Source organism: Varroa jacobsoni, unplaced genomic scaffold (genome assembly GCF_002532875.2).
Source record: "Varroa jacobsoni isolate VJ856 unplaced genomic scaffold, vjacob_1.0 scaffold_901, whole genome shotgun sequence".
NCBI lineage: Eukaryota > Metazoa > Arthropoda > Arachnida > Mesostigmata > Varroidae > Varroa > Varroa jacobsoni.
The window spans coordinates 78,965-99,852 of NW_019213803.1; the positions used below are offsets into that span (position 1 = coordinate 78,965).

Below are 20,888 nucleotides of genomic sequence, written 5' to 3' on the forward strand. Positions count from 1 at the left end.
ACACTTACATGAATGCTAGTAAACAAAGTCTGTTATTTCGACAGGAGAAATTGCTATCTTCGTAAAACTGACAGAACCCGGATAGCACCCGTCCTATCTGGATTAGGTAATTTCACCCGAGAGGGGCAATGCGATAATGTACGCATACGTCTCCATTTTTGCCCGCAGCTTCTTTACCGAAGCAGGCAAAAAAAAAGAACCGGTCATATCTTAGCCCGCGTTATCTAATGAACTTCGTAACTGTTATACGTATCCACGTCAAATCGACTAAACCAATCCCGTTATCCATCAGCGCGTTGGTGGGTCACGCACTCGTACGATCGAAGTCTAAACTGGGTTTATACGCCGTAGCGAGTCGTAGTAAATACAAAAGAAGACGACAATTACGCTGTTTAGTTACGTTTAATTTTGTTTGACCCGGCCAAAGTTTTCAGCGAATTGCACCCATGAAACAGTTGATTATTTTGCAAAAATCGCTAATAAAAAATGTGTCTTTAATCATACCGAAGCACAGTACCTGATATCCGATCAACTTGTATATGCTAAGAGCCTGCGAGTCGTGAAGGGACTTAGGACTCTATCTAATAACAGACTAAAATCTAAACGTACAGCTCGGCCTGTTGAGAAATCGTTAACATCTTTATTGGTCTTTTTTCTATCATCGGGTGCGCGCCTTTGATTTCCTGCTGAACAACATCCGAAAGAAGGTTCTCTTTTTTTTTTTTGAAAACTCCTCTGTTCTTTTGAACTTCTTATTGTTAGTAATGATATTTCCCTGTAAAATCTGCAAAACCTTATTCCGCTCGGTGTGACAGCTCTTTAATTTTTTAATATAATATGGTAATAATAACGTAATATAAAGGTAATAATTTTTCTTCAATAGACATCCGCCCTGTGCTATAGAAGCCTCGTCAAATTCAAATACCGTATTATTGGAGATCCTTTGTAAATAGAAACGCTTGCCTCCAATAGAAAGCCAATGTACTCATGGCTTTTCGAACACGGACTTTACTTACACATACTTACCGCGGTTGTGTAGGGCCTTAATCAACCAGCGTGTCCTAACTGCAATATACATGAAGTTTACATTGTGCCGTGTCCCTGTTCTGAGGTCGAAACCAACTTTAATACGATTTCCACAGCAAAAGGAAACCCATTTTTATTCAGCCCAGATCTGAGAAAAGCCTAGCCGTTTTCATATGTTTCTGCCGTATCTAATCTTCTTCGAGCGACGAGGCACGCTGCCGTAGTCTGAGTGGTTACCTGAACGGCTTTAAGCACCTAGTGCAGGAATGAAATAAGCTTAATGAATAGAAGATCACCTTATTTAGTTCAATGTTATGATTTTTATTAATAAATATTGTGGCTTAATAAATACTGCGTATATGGTATTTTTTCCCAAAAATACGAGCAGGGTTGATTGAAATCTGGCAGTTACGAATATGCATTCCATCTATGCTACGCTTGCGCATGTAACACAAAATAGATAAACCCATCTTGAATTTCATTGAAACGTATCCAACACAACCGTGTTTTCAACCGTTGAAATTGTACGCTTAAACGCATCTCTTAAGCGGGCGACAGTGCTTAAGAAAGGTGGAGTCGGGACATCTAGACCGCTAGGGTATTTCAGGCTGCCTTATCTATACCAACAATTTAACGCAATTAGTGTTATGACGCCGCTTCAACTTGCGATATTTTCTTTATGCAATTATACTATCGTGTAAAAAGTTTTTCAAAACTTCATCCTTCATAGCTCATCGATACGTTCCTGAGAGACGATTTCCCTTTGATAATCTGTTTAAAATAATTTGCAATTCGAAGTCACAAGTACATGAGCCTCGCTGCTTTGACATAAATCAATATCGAAACCTATAGACTGATACCGATACTCGTTTCTCCGCGATACACGCAGGGCCCAAGGAGACGTAATTGATAGTTAGGCCCGACATGTTTGAAAAGATAAAACTAATCCATTGTGCTGGCATGTTGCCACATATTGAAATTGTGGAACGTCCTCCAAAAGTTACAGTTGTCCTTGGATGGAGAATCGCGATGACTGAATCCTTGCGTCGAAATTCGCAAGTAATCCGGATGCTTCCTCGAGAAGCGCGGCCAAGTTTGTCCCTTTGGGGTTACTGGTTTCCTAAACGCAAAAATCGCCAAGTGAGAAATAGTAATTCTAGGATCCTAAACAAGGAACTTGCGTTGCGTGCAGGATATCGATACCTTTGAAGTAATCCTAAGAGACACATTCCTGCTAAAGACCGTAGAATCAGAACAATTCTTCAGCGGTACAAAACAGACGCTACCGTATGACACCCTGCACGTTTAACGTATTTGTCTTCACTACTGAGACTACATTACAGTACCTTTGTACCCGTCATTTTTTAATACGTCATTTTAAGTTGTTGCCTAAATACTCCGAAATCCAAACGTTTTTAATTCTGAAATTTTTGGCAAGGAAGGCCGACCCAAGTTGCTCTAAGGGTAATTTATGAGTGGACGCTTTGATAAATAGAATTTTCACATATTACTATTAACCGATAAATGTCACTGGAGATAAACATGCTTGAAAATTCGTCATTTCCATCACGTGTACTTGTTTAGATGGAAATTTTTACAATGCGATGAAATAACTTTTTTTTTTTAATTGCTTCGACCATTTATATGATACTATATAGACCAAAATCGATTAGGTATAAATATAGCCTGGCTATATTTATACCTAATCGATTGTAACAAATGGAACCAGACGTATTTCGACCTCGCAGTCTCTCTAGCCAAATTTCGACTTCAAAATACCGAAAAATTGACCGCATTAATTTAAATATCGGCTGATTAGTATATTAGCTATATAGAAGTGTGTAATAGCAGTAGTACTTTGAACCTTACATCTAGAATAAAGTGTATACCCTATACATTTTTATTTTTTTTTGATGATGACCATTTTGCGTCAAAGGCATACTTTCTTCATTCTCAACAACGATGAAGATCAAGTATTACTTCGCCGTAATTTTTCAGTTTTTACTAATTTTTCCGTTAACGTTTGGTATAGTATTTTTTAAATACGACTACGTTTTAGGTTAAGGACTCTAGGAAGGTCTCTCTTCGACAGTTGTTCAAAGGTATTGCCAATTTGGTCCAGTTTGAGAGCGATATGACATTCGAATAAATGAATTATAAAATAAAATTATAAATATATTTACAAAAATTCACACCCTATGCTTGTCGATTGATAAAACATTTGACGTTCTCTCTCACCCCGTCTTAGCGAATGATGTCCAGGCATCCATTATCGAGGCGCTCAAGTCTCTCTCCGAGGTCGAATATGCTGATGATTGTATGAGCGGTGCACCGAAGACAAACGGGATCTCATCCATATGGCTTGCTCCAACCCATAGAGGCCAAGCGGAGGGTAGCGTTCGACGCTGAGACGAGTGCGCGAATCTGCGCGATAGCAACACATTACTTAATAGCGTAAGCGGCACTATAAATACGGTGCCTAGCTTTTAAAAGGATACAGTTAACGGGTCTTTGTTTATGATAGGGATTGCACCAAAAAGGAATACTAACATAGACGTTTTGTTTTTCGGTAGCGTCATTGTCTGCCATTTTGCCTACGTCATCGTTTGACACCTCCCGTTCCACTATCATTTCGCCGTATCCTACCTAATGGCCCCCTAGAGTTATTTCCCTTTTATGCTTTGGCCCTGTGAGCGTCGAAGAGGTAGTCAGGCCCACTAGGCGCTTATATATGCTAATGTGTATGCATGTACGACAAAGTCAATTCTAGCGTTCATTGTTGATAGCTTCTATGAAGCACAATTTCTAAAATCCCCCGATAGCGCCTTACTATATTGCAATGCTTCAACTGAATACAAGCCTGCGAGCAAACCTAGCTGCTGGAGAAATGCATGAATCGGTCTGATAAATTCGAGATATAAGGGTACTATTGCTCCACCAGGTATTGAGATGACGATATGATACATACAACATGTTGACCTACACTAGTATGTAGCAGATACAAGAAAATTGCCCTACTTTTTTGCCACAACTGAATTAACTGTGGCATTGTCAAAAAGCTTGCTTGAGTCTTGCATGTGTGATTAGGAGTATCGCGATTGTTTGCTTTTGATACAGCATTTATTTGCCGGTTACCGCCACTTAAACTGTTTCAACGTAAACGTCGAACGTAACAATACAGACCTCTTGTTGACCGGTCTCAGCATTCACAACGGTTTCGTTAGCGAATCGAAAAAAAAAAAAAAAAGTATAAGATGCAATGTCGGCAAGCGTAAACAACTCGAGCAGACACCCCCTAATGGTAGCCCGCATGTAAGGAAGCCTATGGCCAAGGAAGTGGGTTGCGGTATGTAAATAGGGTTGGAAAAAAGAACGGAACAAATCTTGAAAACCCGAGCTCGTTCTAGTTTCATCCCTCCCTTGCTTAGGGAGGGATGAAACTACAACGAAAAAAAAAAAACGGAGGGAGGGATGAAACTCCATCCGTGTTTTGGACGATATTACGCTATACGAGAGAGGCGGGTATAGGTACTTCAGCTTTTTTTCAATCTCTCTGTATGTTCGGAACTAGAATTTAGCCTGTGGTATTTGTCACGAGTTGAAGTCGAGCATTCGTCTTCAGCGTGCTAATGTATTTGGCGTTTGTCTGGTGTTCACTTCAGATAAATGTCCAACTATTAGATAATAGTAGATTAGATAAGTTTCGATGAGACCTGATCGGTGTAATTGCTACCACATTAGTCTAGAAGCTCTGAAAAGGGAACAACGATACAATAGTGGTCAAGCTAGTTTGAAAAAAAAAACAGCCTCAAAAGGACCGGATGGTTGTTCGCTCATTGTATCTTTTGTTTAAAAAATAACTTCAGCATATCGGGCATTTGCCCTGAATCAGTAGGAACATCATCAGATCGCCATCCGTCCTTAGCCGCCTCCATGCACTAACCAGCATTTCAATGGCGGAGGTTCTGATAGAGGACCATTTTGACACAGGTCAAAGATCTCAGTGTATCCACATACGTTTTAACGGGGCTCCTATACTTTCTACAGCCTCTTCTAGCGGATCGTCTCGCCATCTAAAACAATACATGGAGCAGCAACCATCAGCAGTACCATCTCAGTGTTGCCCAACTGCATTTAAATCAATGCAATTTGAATGAGCACGGTATACACTAGGAAAACAGATCGGTCGATATTAAAAATGGTCGGAGAATCCGTATTTTTGCGTCAGATATACTATAACGGAACTAGAGTTTGATTTCAGAGAGGAGACTTGACTGTATAACGGCGCACTTTTGAAAATCGAATACTCGGATGGGGTTGAGTTCCAAAAAGAGCATCGAATAACTAAACGACGCATGGTTTCGTTGGAACAAAGACGATCGCCATTTTAGGCTTTCGCCAAAGGGATACAAAGCATCTCCCACTAATAGCATGGTCGAAGTATCTCTGAGTACACTTGATCGGTAATCTGATTTATTAATCGGGAACTAGAGGCTATTTTTGTGGAATTTTGACTACTTTTCGTGTCCTCAATATAGGCAACTGAACACATTAACAAAATTCGTTATATAAGGGTACACGTTAGTCGTGGATGAACAAAGGTTCAATCCGATGAAACAGCCTATGTCGATTGATTACACAGCATTCGGCCTAGTTTCAACTGCAGCTTCTTTCTTTCTTCTCTGAAGGATGATATTGATAGGCCCAATGGAAGGTTCCGGCTTTTATCCTATCACCGACTGGAGCAGTTTGTATTATCATAAATGTCCGAGGGTTAAGTGTTACCTTACAAGTGCCTAATTTTGTACCTGTAGTAGTTGACAGAAACATTTCGGTCAGCGAGGGCCTCCGCGAAATAGGTCAACGGACAGGTGTGAACGAAATCACCGATGAAGTCAAAGGCGAACTGTCGATTGTGCTGGACATCGTTGCCTCGCAGGTTTGAAGCAAAGTAATAGTAAATACCCTCGGTTGCCTTGGCACCTGTGAATCGAGCATGAAATTGTTCGCCGTGGGAAATAACTGATTTGGGGGGACAAAGAAAAGAATTAGTATAACACGCCATATACAGGGCTAACTGGTTTATTTTGAACGCTCTCATTGTCTTTAGCGTTGTATTACGCAACAATAAAAGGTTCGAAAATTTTTGACAGGCTAGCGTGCCGCAGAAGCTCTTGGAGACCGTATCCTGAACAATAAAAAAGTTTGCGTTACGATATACCTTACTGTGATATTATCTATGCTTTTATACATTCTAGTCGTTTATGATGGTCGGTTTTGTGACGCACAACTTTTATAGTTGTTTTTATAGTTGTTTATAGTTATAAGTAATTCACGCCGAAACTGGTCACAGAGTTGATTCTGATATGATACGAACATTGGGTACTTGAACAAAGTGGTGTTGAATGGGTCTTACTTCATCCCAACATGAAGTCCAGTCAAGCAAAATGTTTCTTAGACCGTAAGCTCTGCGTTGAGATTTACGGTCAAAAAAAACAATTAAACAAGATTACTATGGTGCACCCGAAATCCATCCAGTTATTTTCGGATGTTTCTCTGTCGATGGGGTGCAAGTGATGCTTTCACTGAGTAAAAACGTTATGCATCCAACGTCGATAGACGTTTATAACCTATATTACGTGCTCGACCTGGATAGGGTGCTGTGATTAGTTGACTTTATTGCGTGACAGCTTGCCTCAATATAGCAAATGCCCAAGTAAGCCTTCGTAGCAATTGCAAAGACAAAGTACACAGGATGATTATATCGGTCTAGCCCATATTGGGTTTAGGTCAGAAATTTATGTTCTTATTATTCCGTTCATTTTCTGTAAACCAATTTGCCCGTTACAATTATTTTGGTAGAAAAGAAACGGAAAGATCATTATTTTTCTTTCTAGAGTCATCTATGCAAGTTAGAATGGACCCCGTATGTGCAGCATGACATAATAAAATGCTACCATAATGAATGCAATGTATTTTATATGCGATATTATACAGGGAGTTCGAAAAGTCGGATACAGTAATGGAACTTAAATCAAACTTTTAAAAGGTTAATTGCGCTAACTTTTTTCAATACACTGTTTACATAGTGAATGATGTTAGTTAGTGATTGCTGCACAATAGAGTAATGCCGAAGTTCTTAGCACATTACCTTTCCAGTTGATATACGACTTAGAGTAAGATTCCTAACTTTTAATTCAGTGAAGTATTTCGTCTCTGATGTGTAAAATTCAAGCTTCGGGACTGGACTGCGAGAGATGTTCAGCGTCTGGTTTAGCTCAGACAACTAGATCTGCAGGACCTAAAAATAAGACCTATTTCCATTGTATCAGCAAATGCTGAATAAGTAAATGTAAACTAGATCCTCGATTACGACCTCGACCGACGATTAGCCTCGTCTTACGAAGTTCATGGGCAGCAGTCAAAGGCCTCACACGGCCATTTTATTGCGAAAAGTCACGCCATAGTAATTGATCTGCTGTGAAGATAACCGACCAATAAATGGCAATGATGGCGCTACCTTTTCTGCTTTTATAGATCATTGATATGGACAAATTCGCTATAGCTCGTAATAATTGTATTTCATCTACTATCAGTAGCAACTTTTCTTTTCGAAGGAGAGTTCACTCGTTTCGAGTGATCCAGCGCTTGTTCAGCACATTCAGATCTCTAAGGGAGAGAACATCGACAAGGCTCATATGCTGCCCGGACATGGTACAAATTGAAAGATGGCTACGTCTGTGGCGCCATCACAAGTTAAAAATGGTGCAGTAAAGATCCTGCTCTACTAGCCCATATTTTCGGCATTTTTCGACCGAGACTGTACTTATAGTTGTAAAAAACTTGTCGGAAGCCACGCCGCGATAACTTTGGCTATGGGCCATGGCCCACAGCCAAAAATGGAACGGCTGACTTCAAGGCTCAGACATCGCATGCCGCTCAACTGGGTAAAAAAAACGTTGGCCGACGTCCAAGACGCCCGAATAGAACCAAGCATCTTGAAAGATGTGCCCTGCAGGTCCCTTGCAAAACAGAAATTTCGTGAGAAGATTGTTCACACAAGGTCCGTGCGGGCACGCTTGGCGAGTTCGCTGCTATCTACTTGTATGTCGGTAGTACTGCGCACTTATCTAGCACGGAAAGGACATCTCACTGGCGGAAAATGCCTAAAAAATGTAGAGTTATCAGCTGGTGGTGCTACAGCTTACATGATACCGACGAATAAATTAGGAGGTAGAAACTGTCCTAGTCTAAAAATATTTTTTTTTTTAACAAATGTTGGATATCAGGTCCGATAATCTCGGTCTATCAGTCTCGTCCGAATAGAAGGGATTACGATAAGGGCCGCTACAAAAAAATTGACTACGTTTTAGTTTGACTATTTAAGTTAAAGGTTACATATGCAAAAGTTAAAGATATCCCACATACATAGAATACATTGTTACTCACCGATAAGGTTCCGGAAGCGGAACTCTTCGAAGAAATTTTTGATAAACTTCAGTAAGTTGATGGCTTTGAAGTTGTCACCGTCGGTGAAATTTTTCCAGTGGTTTGCTTTCATAAACTCCCATGCGCCTTCATTGTTATTTGAACCTGTTATGAGAAGACCATTTCTGAGGTATTGAAATTAAATTGTAAGGAATATGTTGGGATATTAATAACAATTTTTCAGTGGTGCGTTGACGAGGTCTGCCCGAGTGTCGTCTGTATCCGTTAGTGATCAAGGGAACACCCCAAGTTCTATTTTGCTGTTGAACACATTATCAAATCAAAAATGTTTGTGGTCTGCCCCAGAAAGAAGTAGCCCCATAAATATGTTATGAACACATGCCCCTTACCGATAAGTACTTCGACATCGTTGAACAGGCCCATTGCAGCCGACATATGTGGGTTAAGCGGCAAGAACTCGTTATCGTACGTTGGCCCAATTAAATTAGCTGCCTCTTCTCCTCCGCGAGCTGCTGAAATCTCGCCGTAGTCCAGACCTATTACAGTTGTTGTGTAAACGGCAGGAGTGAATAATTGAAAGAAGACGAAGAAAAAAGTCCAAATGGTAGCCACAGCATCGAAAATGTGGCAGAGCCGATGGTTGTTCGAATAATCTGTCGTTTACACAATGAATACTTTTCATTTATCCACCCAACCTAATAGTGGTGATTAAAGAAGCTTCGAACTTACCTTTATAGACTCCGTCGTCAAAGGAGAAGCTTCTTAGGGTCTGTCCTTCCCGGTGCGGTGGAATTGGCCGATTCGCAAAGCGACTTTCGCGCGGAAAAGATGAACAATCGGTTATTTTCCCGTTGCCCTGAGTACCCAAAGGGAAGTGTCCTACTCGACGATGAATAAAATCGATAATTAGTATTAAGAATGAAGATAGGGACACTTTATGTGGTCACCCATATAAGTTTTCTAGTATTTTGAGTTATATCATGCCCATATTCTGAAAATCGCCCATCATTTGTGAGAAAATCAAACAAGTTTTTCAGTCTAATATAACCTACGAAATGAAGATATTATGTTACGATGACTTTAACTTAAAACCTTCTTCTCCGAAAGGTAATACGCATCCATGATGACGCCTTCATATATTGCTAATTACTTTCTTTATTTACATAAGTGGTGCAGCACTTATGCGTCGTCGACGGTATCGAAGCAGTGACTCCCCATAGTCTCTTTTGATAAAGGTTGCGCCGTCAGCCTTCCCGTGTTTCGTTCGTTAGTTAGTTTGTACCAGCGAGGATTTCCTCAGCACATTGGGGCGTTTGGACATTTTGTACACGTTTCGGCAACATCTTTGACTATCGTAAATGTTTAGCGCGTAGTGAACCAATGTTAAAATAACATCACTCTGCACAGATGTACGGCTCTGCTTTATGTATGTACAGTCAACAACACTGTAAGGAGACTTGCAGGTATACCGAATACAACCTAGCGACGGGGCAGTATGATTGAGGTACCCAGTTTACGGCCAATAAAATTATTTAGATGAATGTATCATAGTGGAATATGTATAGAAAACGTGTCACAAAGACACGTTTTCTATACACATGATTGCTATTGTAACGCACATAAATTAGCTACTCTGTAACAGCTGATTCTGATAGGAATTTTGCTTACATATATTACACAACGAGCTACTTTCAAATAAAATGATTGCTTTGTGTTCTTTTTTTTTTTTCTTTTTTTTTTGCTCAAATTGATTCGTATAATTGTACCATGGAAAATAATAATCAAAATACGTCAAAATTCAATCTTGACCGGAATATCGCATTCAATTAGGAACATTTAGGACAGTTGGGAAAAATCAGAGCTTGTTTCTTCGTCTCGCGCCTAGTGGAATTATAGCTTTGATCGTTAAGTTGGATGGTACGGTGAGGTTGAATCAGTTTTCTCTAGCTTTGCGTTAGAAAAGTATCCGAACGAAGTGTCGCAACGTCGACGAACCGCAATTGCCATTATGACGATGCTCGATGTCTGTGCCTCAAAGGACATAATAGCGAATGTATTTAATAGAGATGATTAAGAGTGAAGAGGTCTAGAACTATGTGATATCAAGCATGGCCTTGGACCCGTAAACCCAATTTGCCATATACTAAGCCATATTGCCCGACTCGGGTGCTACGACACGTCCCTACTTAGTGTAGCTTTTCTCGTTAGTCTACGAGGAACAGGCCGTACTGCCCCTGTGCAATCTCTCGTCTGATTTAACCTTAAGCACCATATCCTGTAACACGATGTCATTGCATTAAGTCAATTTACGCGAGGCTGCAAACGTGAAAAGATAATTATATCTCATATCACTGTACCATTGCATGTGATTGAACATATGGCTAAATCTAGATACATATTTTATGTACGATTCCTACCAAAGACTACTTAAAAAACAAACTAATCCAATCGAAAAGTTTTCAGATTTAACCTTTAATCAGCCATCAATTTCTAATCTTTGAGTTGGACCGATTCGCACATCAGTAAGCCTGACGACACTGCCTTCTTGTAAGAGCGACGTGTCTTCTAAAAGGAATAAAGGGGTTCGATGACGCTGATGAATATACCGGTGGAATCGTTGCCGTGCTTCTATATCAAAGCTAAGCTGATAATAATGAACCTGCAAAAACGTAGCTGTCACCAACTGTTCTATGGTGGCCCCATGTCGGATGTGTTCCTTCCCTTTGTGAACGCTTTCTGTCTACACGTGATTTTACACAATTGACAGAACGATTGTTAGCGTTTCCCATTATCACTTGGTTTCTCGGTCACTTCAACCGCTGTTCCAGTCGTTCTCGTTTGTCGCAGGCTTAATACGAGTGGCTTGCTCGTTTGTACATTGCATTGATTTCAGACTCGCTTTTCGCTTATAAGTGGCGTTTCTTCGTCGTGATGCCCCTAAAAGCTGGGTCGCCCATGGGCTCCCAACATACCCTAATACTGAGGTCTTAGTTTCACAACGAAATGAAGTCACTAGAGCGGAATGAAGGTACCTAAGGCCAAGCTCTCGAGAATAACTGCGGCCGTTTTCCAATGTATCTTCCTGTTTCTCTTGCGCCCCTTTCTTTTTACCCCTCTTTCCTTGCATGATTTATGTTTATCTAAAATACTAAAATATTTTAAACCTGACTAACAAAAGTAGTACACACAAATGAAACGTAACGTTACTAAAGATATTGGGGTGAACGTCACATGGCCTCAACCTGGTGAAGTGCACGACAGCGAATTTGAAGGCTTCCTAGAATCAGCAGCTTTTTACGCTGTGGAATCTCTTGTAGGCAGGGATGGAAGCAGGAGTTAATTGAGTTTACTGTTTTTTTGCAGTCTGGTAACCTCGCTGGCGAGCTCTATTATGTCACTATTGCTAATTGCAGAGGGTTTAATTGTAAAGAAAAAAAAATGTACTAAGCTAACAATGCTGGCAACTAGTCATGTATATGAATATTGCAGAAAGACTCTTTCCTCGAAACCTAAAGCTCATCTGACAATTTTTTCGTATCGTACGTAACGGTACTGCAATTGCAGTACATACACTACAAATAGCTCATCCAAATAGATCATATAGTCTATCATCTCATCAAATAGATAATAATTTGTCGCAGTAACGATAACCGGTGAATTTATCATTATAACTGAGATCAGACACGAAGGCTCTCGGTTGTGTCTGACTGGATCTAATCAAGTTTGTGTAGAGAAACCACAGGGTAAAAAAAGCTCTCGCTAGTGTTGCATGAAAAGCGCGTACTCTAGACAAGTCTCTCTATTTATCTGTCCTCTCAAAAGCCCCAGGTGAAAAAAAAAAATACATTTTTTTTTAAAGTCCAGCCATCTTGTGCTAGGTACCAGTGGAAGCCAATGAGCTGACGTCATATATGTCAAGTAGTAGGAGTGTTTTACTGCCGAATTGCTTATATAAACTAGGCGCGATTATTTCGGTTCTCTACCATATAGAGGACGAGAATATTCACATCATGTTTAATAGAATAGTCGCTAATAGTCAAAAGGTACTGTGAAAAACGGCCTTGGATCGGGTCGTTACGTGTCTGATTTGCGCACTCGTATCGCATCGGCACTGTTTAACGCTACTTCGTTAATGTTCTCCGCCGCGTAATCTTCGAATGTAGATCTTCAGCGATCTTCAGTCGATATTCGGGGCAATAAAAATACAATCAATATTTTTTTGTTGCGTGTTTTCTGTTTCTAATGACATATTCGAAGTCTCACCGATGTCGAGCGTGGTTTGTCTAAGCTTCCAGAAGGCGCTGCCACTTTGGAGAATTGCTCTCTTGAAGAGTCCGGCACTCAACGGTGAGAGAATGTGTAACCCGACGGATGCCGCGCCCGCATCGTTCCCAAATAGGGTTATCTATACGTAAAGAGGGATCACGTTTGTTTATCATTTCATATTTCTAAAATCTATCCAATGTTGCAATAGTTGTTATGCCACTCTCGCTGGTGCATCGTGCGGAGCTATCAGCGGTAAAACTCGGGAACAGTAAATTCTGTTCGTCGTAATAATACAAATATTACTATTACCCAAAGCACCGTCATCTTTACGCCATCGCGTTGCTTTTGTCAGTAGCGTTATCTTCATTTTCTTGAATACTTCTACTCGTTACTAATAGCACATGACTAATCAATACAGAGCGAAATCATCTTACCTGCTCGTGATCGCCGCCAAAGACGGCGATGTTGTCGTGGATCCATTTGAGGGCCAAATTTTGATCAAGCAGACCTTGGTTACCGGGTGCGCTGCGGCTCTTGGCGTCGAGGAAGCCAAGTTTGCCTAGACGATAGTTCATTGACGTCACAATGACGTCTCCAAAAGCAGACATCAGACCGCCTTCATAGTCTGGCCATGACGCTGACCCAAGCAGAAAATCGCCCCCGTGAATATAAGCCTATGGATAGACAAAAGTCAACAAGAGAGAAATAATACTATTTTTGTAAACTCTAACAGCGTTGGTCAGAGATGAACTGCTCAGATCTTTAGGTGCCGTTACCTTAGAGACATTTTGGATTACATATGCATCGTCGTTGGCTTCCATTACATTTGACGAATTAATTTTGAAAAAAAAAACGCGCTGGTTAACGCTTTTCTTACCTGCTAAAAGCACCATAGATTCTGAAAGCTATAATTGATAATGCCTAGTGAAAGTTTGAACGACTCGACCATTACGTGACGATCATATAGGGCACCGTGATTCAATATTTATGTGTAATTCCCTTAGCGTATCTACAAACGTGAAGCTACGTTGGTTTACTTAGTGGACTGCATCCTCGTATCGAACTTGGAGCGTGTTTCTCGTGGCTGTGATATCATATTCGTTTTGCCTCTGGACAAAATCTAGAAATATCCTAGATAGACCCGAGGGCAAGCACCTGTTACGCGATGCATCCTCAGCTACTACCAAGCTTCGAAAGGGAAGGTTCGTAGCTTCGCTGTAGTGAAGAACGAGTACGAGCAAATGAGCGCTGACATACTTCAACACGATTAGAAACGTCCATCAATACAGAAACTTTTTCCGAGAATATATCGGATCTCATCAAAGGAGCTGTATTATAACGTAGCATTGCGTAATCGTGGCGGCGGCGACAGCAGCAGCAGCGGCCGTAGCATTACAGTTACGTTTTTATGTGTCTCGGCCGGCAGATATCGGACAGGGTATGAGACACATTGTGCCGAGCATTTGTCCCGTTGTGGCTGTGTATATAAGCAAGATATTTAGCTGGATAGGATTTAGCTGGCAAATTCTGATCAATAACGATATCAGAACAAAAATTGCGATCAAATAGATAAAGTCGCGTATAGGACAAACATCGCGTGCTAAGGCAGGTGAAATACGCCGATCCGAATGGCCGATATAGTCAATCCGAGCGCAAGAAGCTTCTATTTGTGATGCAGCGATTGAATCAATGACGAAGGCGAACATGGGTGGCACAAAGGAAAAATGAGGAAATGAATGATGTAGCTGATCTTCGCAAGTAAAAGTCTCTTTTGAAATTCAAAAGAGGATGGCAACAATTGTTTAGGTTAAAAGTTAGATTTAATAATAACGCTTTGGCATATAAGAGTCTAAACTCTTCAGGAATGAGTGCACATATCTATACCGAATGTGGCACAAAAATTGAACCATTGTCTGAATAAAGGAAGTTAATTTTTCAACGTGTCCTGGAAGTGCTATCCCTGATTAACATGTTTACTCCATTCGCAGATAATACAGGTTCAGTTTGGGTTGTAGACCGCTTACAGGGCGACGTCAAACGCTTCCATTGTAGTCCTGCAAACGTTGATTTGGTAACACGAATAAGTAACCTGACATGATCATGTTTAGACATGTTGGATTCCCGTTGAATATAATAGCATTCCATAGCAATAATCATCCGTGCTCATCTCAGAACGTGCTTTAGGTAATTAGATGTGTGCCAATTTACTCATATGAGCCGTTACGTCATCTTGTTAGAAAACGTATGGTTTCTCTTCAGATACTAGCGTAGCAATATATAGAATCTGCACATCGCCTGCTTGGGTTCTCACCTCTCGAATATTTGGACTCCAGCCGAAAAGTGTGCACTCAGCTCAGGCCCGTGGAAACAGCAGGCGTGTGGCCTTAACACAAATCTCAAAATATTCCTCCAATGTCATTGTGCAAACGATAAGTGTTATAAAATAGTGTGAATTGTAATAGAGTGACAGCAGAGGGTTAATATCATGAACACTCACACGCATGTCTAAATATTTTTAATCGCTTTCACATGCCAGTGGAGATTGGGTCGAGTTTTTAGATATTTCAGTGAAATCGCGAAACCCCAGTAAGAGGAAGCGTGAACCCTAATAAAAACGATACAATTTGACAAACTTCGTGATCCTCTTTATAGACAACGGAGTAAGAAATTTTACGGAGCAAAATGTCGAATTGGAATCATTGTGAGATTTTGGATAGCTTGGCATTTTGAGCTTGCTGCATTATGACGTATACGAATTTTCCCTGTTGCATCATGAGCGAAGCCTCGCCACAAGTTTACGACCTCAAATTGAATCGCACCAAATGTTTTGGCGTAATTTTAAGGTAAGCCCTGCACCTTAAAAGACCTTTGGAAATTTTGGTCATTATCCAATTGCTGGTTTGTTTAAAAACTTTGCAAAATCACAGGATATATTTACAGAACTGCCACTAGAATGAGTTTTGGCCCCTGCGTGAGTCGTGGGACAAAACAGGTGAGGCTAGCCGTAAAGTAAAAGCTTCATTCTATACGTTACAGATTTGACTTCAAATAAAATCGAAGCTTTCCTTTGGGCAAGCCCTGCTCGAATCAGTCGCAGCTGTTGCAGATGGTCACCGATTCTGCGAACGCTTAGTGAGTACTTCTCGAGCACGAATCTACTATTGCAACGCGCAATGAATAGGTCGAACACCTCTGCTAATGCTAAATGCTCGTTGAGCCGCCAAATCAGGCCATAATATATATATACTGTATGATGTCTGAGGAAAATAAAACCCAATAGGTAACGATTTGTTTTATATCTCTCGACCCTTTAGTGTTTCTCTTCATTGTCCAATCCTATCGCTCTGTTTGATTCCTTTGACTTTTATGTTTTTTGTATTTTTACGCAGCTCTCCACTGGGGCCTTCGTTTCACGCCTAAGCATTCATGCATATATTGGAACCTCCAATTCAAAGAAATAACACGAGCATTAGAGAAACTCATATTTCCACCTGTTCTCGATGCCGAATAGCTCCATAAGGAGCAATCCCTGACTGCGCTCGGCCTGCTTAAATCAATTCAACCAAAAGCAGGGCCCTGATATCGTTTATGCTGACTTGTCAGGATTCCAGCCTAGACAGGTACGATTTTCTTCAATGCGTCTTGGACGAATCGGTGGATTTAACCTATATAGCTATCGATATTACCTATTAACTTGGAGAAGGCGGTCGGGAAGTTCTTGCTGCATAACTGTAATTACTAATAATACGTTCAGTCTCTTACTAGTCTCACTGGCTTGTCGTAAATGGTGCAGTAGAAACCATTTTGAGCAGATCACACGCGGAGGCGGCAATGCTACACACTGTTATAAGAACTAGCCGTGTGTCGAAACAAGATGACCTAATGACCGTCTCATGTAACTGGTAAATGGCAATGACTATGCACGAAAACAAAAGATTTGAATCTAGGGCATTGTACATTGCGACCAGTAGAGCACCATCTGTAACCATACACGAGATATATTATCCTCGGCCACGGTATTTGTATTTCTACTGAATTTCTCCATCATGATCGTGGGTTACTTGGATTTTATCTGACTTTCTTTGACGTGTTCACGGTTTATGTGATTGGTAGCAACGCTACGACACGCTTAAATATTTCAACGAGTCTGACACCAGTGAATATTGCCCATTTGTTAACACACGGGATCGCTCGTGCGTTCCGTAGACGTTTGTTGTTCGCGGATGCTCAATTTACCCGTACCTAGCCTGAAGGCATTAGACTCTTGTATAGTACACGGCGAGTATGTCAATTTCAACGTTGGGATCCTTCGGAAGGCCGCATAGTCATGGCTCACTATCAAACTGAAGGCAATTTGGGTCAATTCAATGAGCCTGCCAGGCACCAGCAAACCAATCAGCAAATTGATCCCGGTAACTGTCGTCCCCCACAGAGAAGTTCAGTTCAGGTTCACTTTCTATAGCGTCAAAGGGATCTGCTACTGGCATATATTTTGTATCTATGTTCACATATAGCAGATCTGCGTAACTGGAAAATCATACAGATTAATCGATGAAACCGAGACGATCAGCAAACGTAAATCGGTAGCCTTGCCCGTTTTTGGAATACAGACATCGGGTAGGCAGTCAGTCCCCTGCGAATAACCCGGCTTAATTCGATCGCGTAGCCATTACGATGCACGTGTCTTACCTTCAGAATATGTAATTATTTATTATGAACGCTTGTTTAATAATTTTTCTTCTAACCCGAGTACACTTTTGCAATGCACCACAAGAAATGGCAAGAAAAAGAGACGTAAACACATAAGAATTAAAAAAAAAAAAACAGATCGCGTTTTTTCCTGTTACATACGCTATTTCTGGTAGCGGCTGAAATTTTTTCCGAGCCTGTGTCCTAGCAGTATGCCCCTTCGCTAAACGTTTGCTGCGTAAACATTTTGTTCGTATGCTAAGTAAAGGCAAATGATGTCATGACTGTCCTTCTCACTTGCAAGGTAGGCCGAGATAACCCATTCTTTGAAAATTCATAATAAATCAATGAAGCGAAGGATTGCCAGTTTTTATGGAACTTTTTCTGTACAATGTGGAAAACGAGAAGTTAAAGTATTCTCATAATAGTGCATATTAAGTGTTGGATAAGTGTTAAATAAGCCTATAATACAAGCATGACTCACTTATGTCGCCACGTAACTGCGGCCTCTGTTAAAAATGTTTGTCTATAAACGAAGAACCTTATCCTATCTATTTTCGATAAGAATACACTTTCAGGTTATACTGCTAGGGCAGAATCTCTGCCAGACATGTTGAAGTATATATCTCGTCTAAAATTACTCGAATTCGGCCAGACCAACATGCCGTGTTTTATACTCCATTCTCGGAGTCGGTATTGGACCGGTGCTGATTCGTAATTCTATGCGACCTTATGACAAAATATTTATACAATGGAGAGCGTCGACCGTAGCTGCATAGCGAATTGGCTGGATCTGGCTGCGAGATATAGGCCCTGAGCTCTTTGTTCGAACGTTGTAATTTTCCCATGGTTTCTACCTACAGTATGAAAACAGTGTATGTATGAATAATTTATAGCAATAGGTCGTCTAGTGCTCCAGACGGCAGACGGTCATTATACGTTTTCCGTACATACGTTACGTGTTTGTGCTCACGTTAAAAAAGATAGCCATTGAGAGATGCTTTCTGACCTTGATACTGCCGAAAAAGAAACAGGCCCTGGGAGTTCACGTATAAACTACGAATCATTAGTTCAGAATAATATGCGTATAGGACAAGAGACGCTACGATCTCTCCATCACGAAGCGTCTTATGTGCAAATATGTAAATTATCTAGCGACTAAGCATAAGGTAGTAGTCGAAACATGGGATTTTTACTTTGGATATTGTTTTTAGGTCAAACGCTTGGCTAAGCTTACGACACCGCTGTTCAAATCCGCGCGCGATGAACCCTGATACGCTCAAACACAAATAAAAAAAAAAATAGCTCGTCGTTACTGACACCATACTAAAAAAACATTTTGACTTGTTATGCAACGTATGTCACGTTATCTGAACACTTACGCACATAAACAGCGCGCCTGTTACATTAAAAATGGACATGGCGAGACGATGAGCGCAGCTGTAAAACGAGTACAATAAAATTCAACAGAGAAGAATACAATAGAATTCAAGAAACAAGATCTATTGATACTGTAAATGATCCGTGAGAGGTGAACACATGAATAGGGTATCGAGAACCGTGGTCGTTATTCCCGAAAAATCCATAACAGATCTGCTTGTTGATCTAAGCGTAGTTGGAGTGCCATAGAAAACTATAATAGTATCATCGTTTGAAGCCGTTCATCGTGAAGTAATCTTGCTTAGAATGTAGTGCAAAATGTTTTTTTACCACTCACCATGACGGGTCGTTTCTTGTCACTCTTTTCCGAAGGTGTCCAAACATTTAAATAGAGGCAGTCTTCGGAACAAGAGCTTGCGCCCCGGGTCAAATGGATTGGCCATGCGTCACTCCACTGTCTGCAGGCAGGCCCAAATTCAGTGGCGTTTATTGGAGTCTCCCAAGCATATATGGGTTCAGGCGCCTTGAGCCGAAGTGGACCGAGCGGCGGTTGCGCATATGGTATACCCAGAAAGGCATCAACATAACGGCCTAGATATTCCTTTCGAATCCCATAGATTCCTCCTAGTCGCGTTTTTACAAATGGCGGATTCCCGGATGCGTAAAGTGAAATATCTTCTTGCCTTTAGACGGAAAAAGTAAAAAGACGAACGAACGAAAGAAAGTATTATTAGAACATGTAGCGTAGGGCATTTTTCTATGGTTTCTTAATTGGGCATGTCAAGCTTAGTCGAACGTAATACGTCAGCAAATACCGTAACGATTAGTCGAGGTGCAGTAGTAAAACAACGGTCCAGAATTATGCCCAAGCATCAAATAAATGCAGATGTATCGATTAGATTTAAAAGGATGTTTACAAATCTTAGAGTAGCGTTTCCTCTATTCCAACCGAAATTGCGTGTGCAAACAGATATTGGAGGAGAGCGGGGTTGGGTCGCCAAAGGCAATCATACACCTTCGAGATAAGCGGGCCTGCAGACAAGGTTCAAGCAGCATAATAACTACGTTTAAAGTTATGATAACGCACACATAAGAGCCAAAGTAGAAACAGATAGGTTTGTCTATAGAAAAAAACACATGCAGAAATCCTAATTGTTTATCATTTGATATAAGTGGTACCACACTACACGGTGACGTTCGTATAAATGCTTTATAAATGGTGTCAATTTTGTTCGTATTATTGGCCCTTTGAAACAATTCGTTTACGTACATATAGTTTAGTTTGTTCAATAAGGTTGCAATTAGAGTCGGTCCTGAAAGAAAAAACAGATGCAACAAGAGCTGGGTTAATACACGATCAAAAGATACATGAGCACATGTATGGCTGACGGACACGTAAGTAGCAGGTTTTAACGTTTTTTTCAGTTTGAATCGATGCGTGCTCGCGCATATATTCTATATTCTTTCGAATCCGGCGCCCCGTCTCATCTCACAGCTGTGAACAATCATGCTCAGTGGATGTTTTCTGCATAATTTTCCTCTCGGTACATCGCTGTATACTTGTAATGTACATCGATGTCGGTAGAGTTATCCAGTAGGGAAAAAAGGGTTTAAGAAAATTGGCACTTAAGGTTGAATTCAGGACGACCCGGCCATGCAGAGTCTAGAGAAGAGGCTTTTGTGGTCGCCAGACCTCACCTCAATTTCCTACATTTGGGTTGTCGTACAAAGTCATGTTTTCGCGCGAAGGTGGAGATTTATTAATGAGACGAAGGCGTTCACTGCGGATGCATCTCAGGAAATCAGTAGTGAGGCTAGATGGGGCTAGTATATATCTGATTGTTTCTGGCGGACTTCAGTATGAGTAGATGAGTAACAATGGTGACCACTTTCAGCCTCTGTTAGTTTTGTGACAAAGCAGCCCCCGCTACAATGTCCTCATCGAACAATCATAGACCTGTTCAATGATAACGATAGCCATAAGTGCATTTATTGGCCTATATTAATAACTGTTACCGTACATATCATATTTGCACATACGTCTTAACTGTAAGCTTATTTTTCTTTCCTGCCAGACA

At 40.8% G+C, this 20,888-nt stretch overlaps 1 protein-coding gene across 1 annotated transcript in view; it reads right to left on the reverse strand.

Annotated features, from left to right (window-relative positions):
* Nucleotides 1-1,323: 1,323 nt before the first annotated feature.
* The window catches only part of LOC111264812 (acetylcholinesterase-1), a 24,057-nt gene continuing 4,492 nt past the window's right edge, over nt 1,324-20,888 (reverse strand). Inside the window, exons 3-11 of the mRNA XM_022840985.2 lie at nt 19,148-19,493; nt 13,176-13,415; nt 12,739-12,880; nt 9,205-9,354; nt 8,865-9,011; nt 8,476-8,619; nt 5,835-6,009; nt 3,265-3,450; nt 1,324-2,146 (exon numbers count right to left, since the gene is read on the reverse strand). Coding sequence (XP_022696720.1) covers nt 1,969-2,146; nt 3,265-3,450; nt 5,835-6,009; nt 8,476-8,619; nt 8,865-9,011; nt 9,205-9,354; nt 12,739-12,880; nt 13,176-13,415; nt 19,148-19,493 — 1,708 coding nt within the window. The 3' untranslated portion in view covers nt 1,324-1,968. The remainder of the gene's footprint in view (nt 2,147-3,264; nt 3,451-5,834; nt 6,010-8,475; nt 8,620-8,864; nt 9,012-9,204; nt 9,355-12,738; nt 12,881-13,175; nt 13,416-19,147; nt 19,494-20,888) is intronic.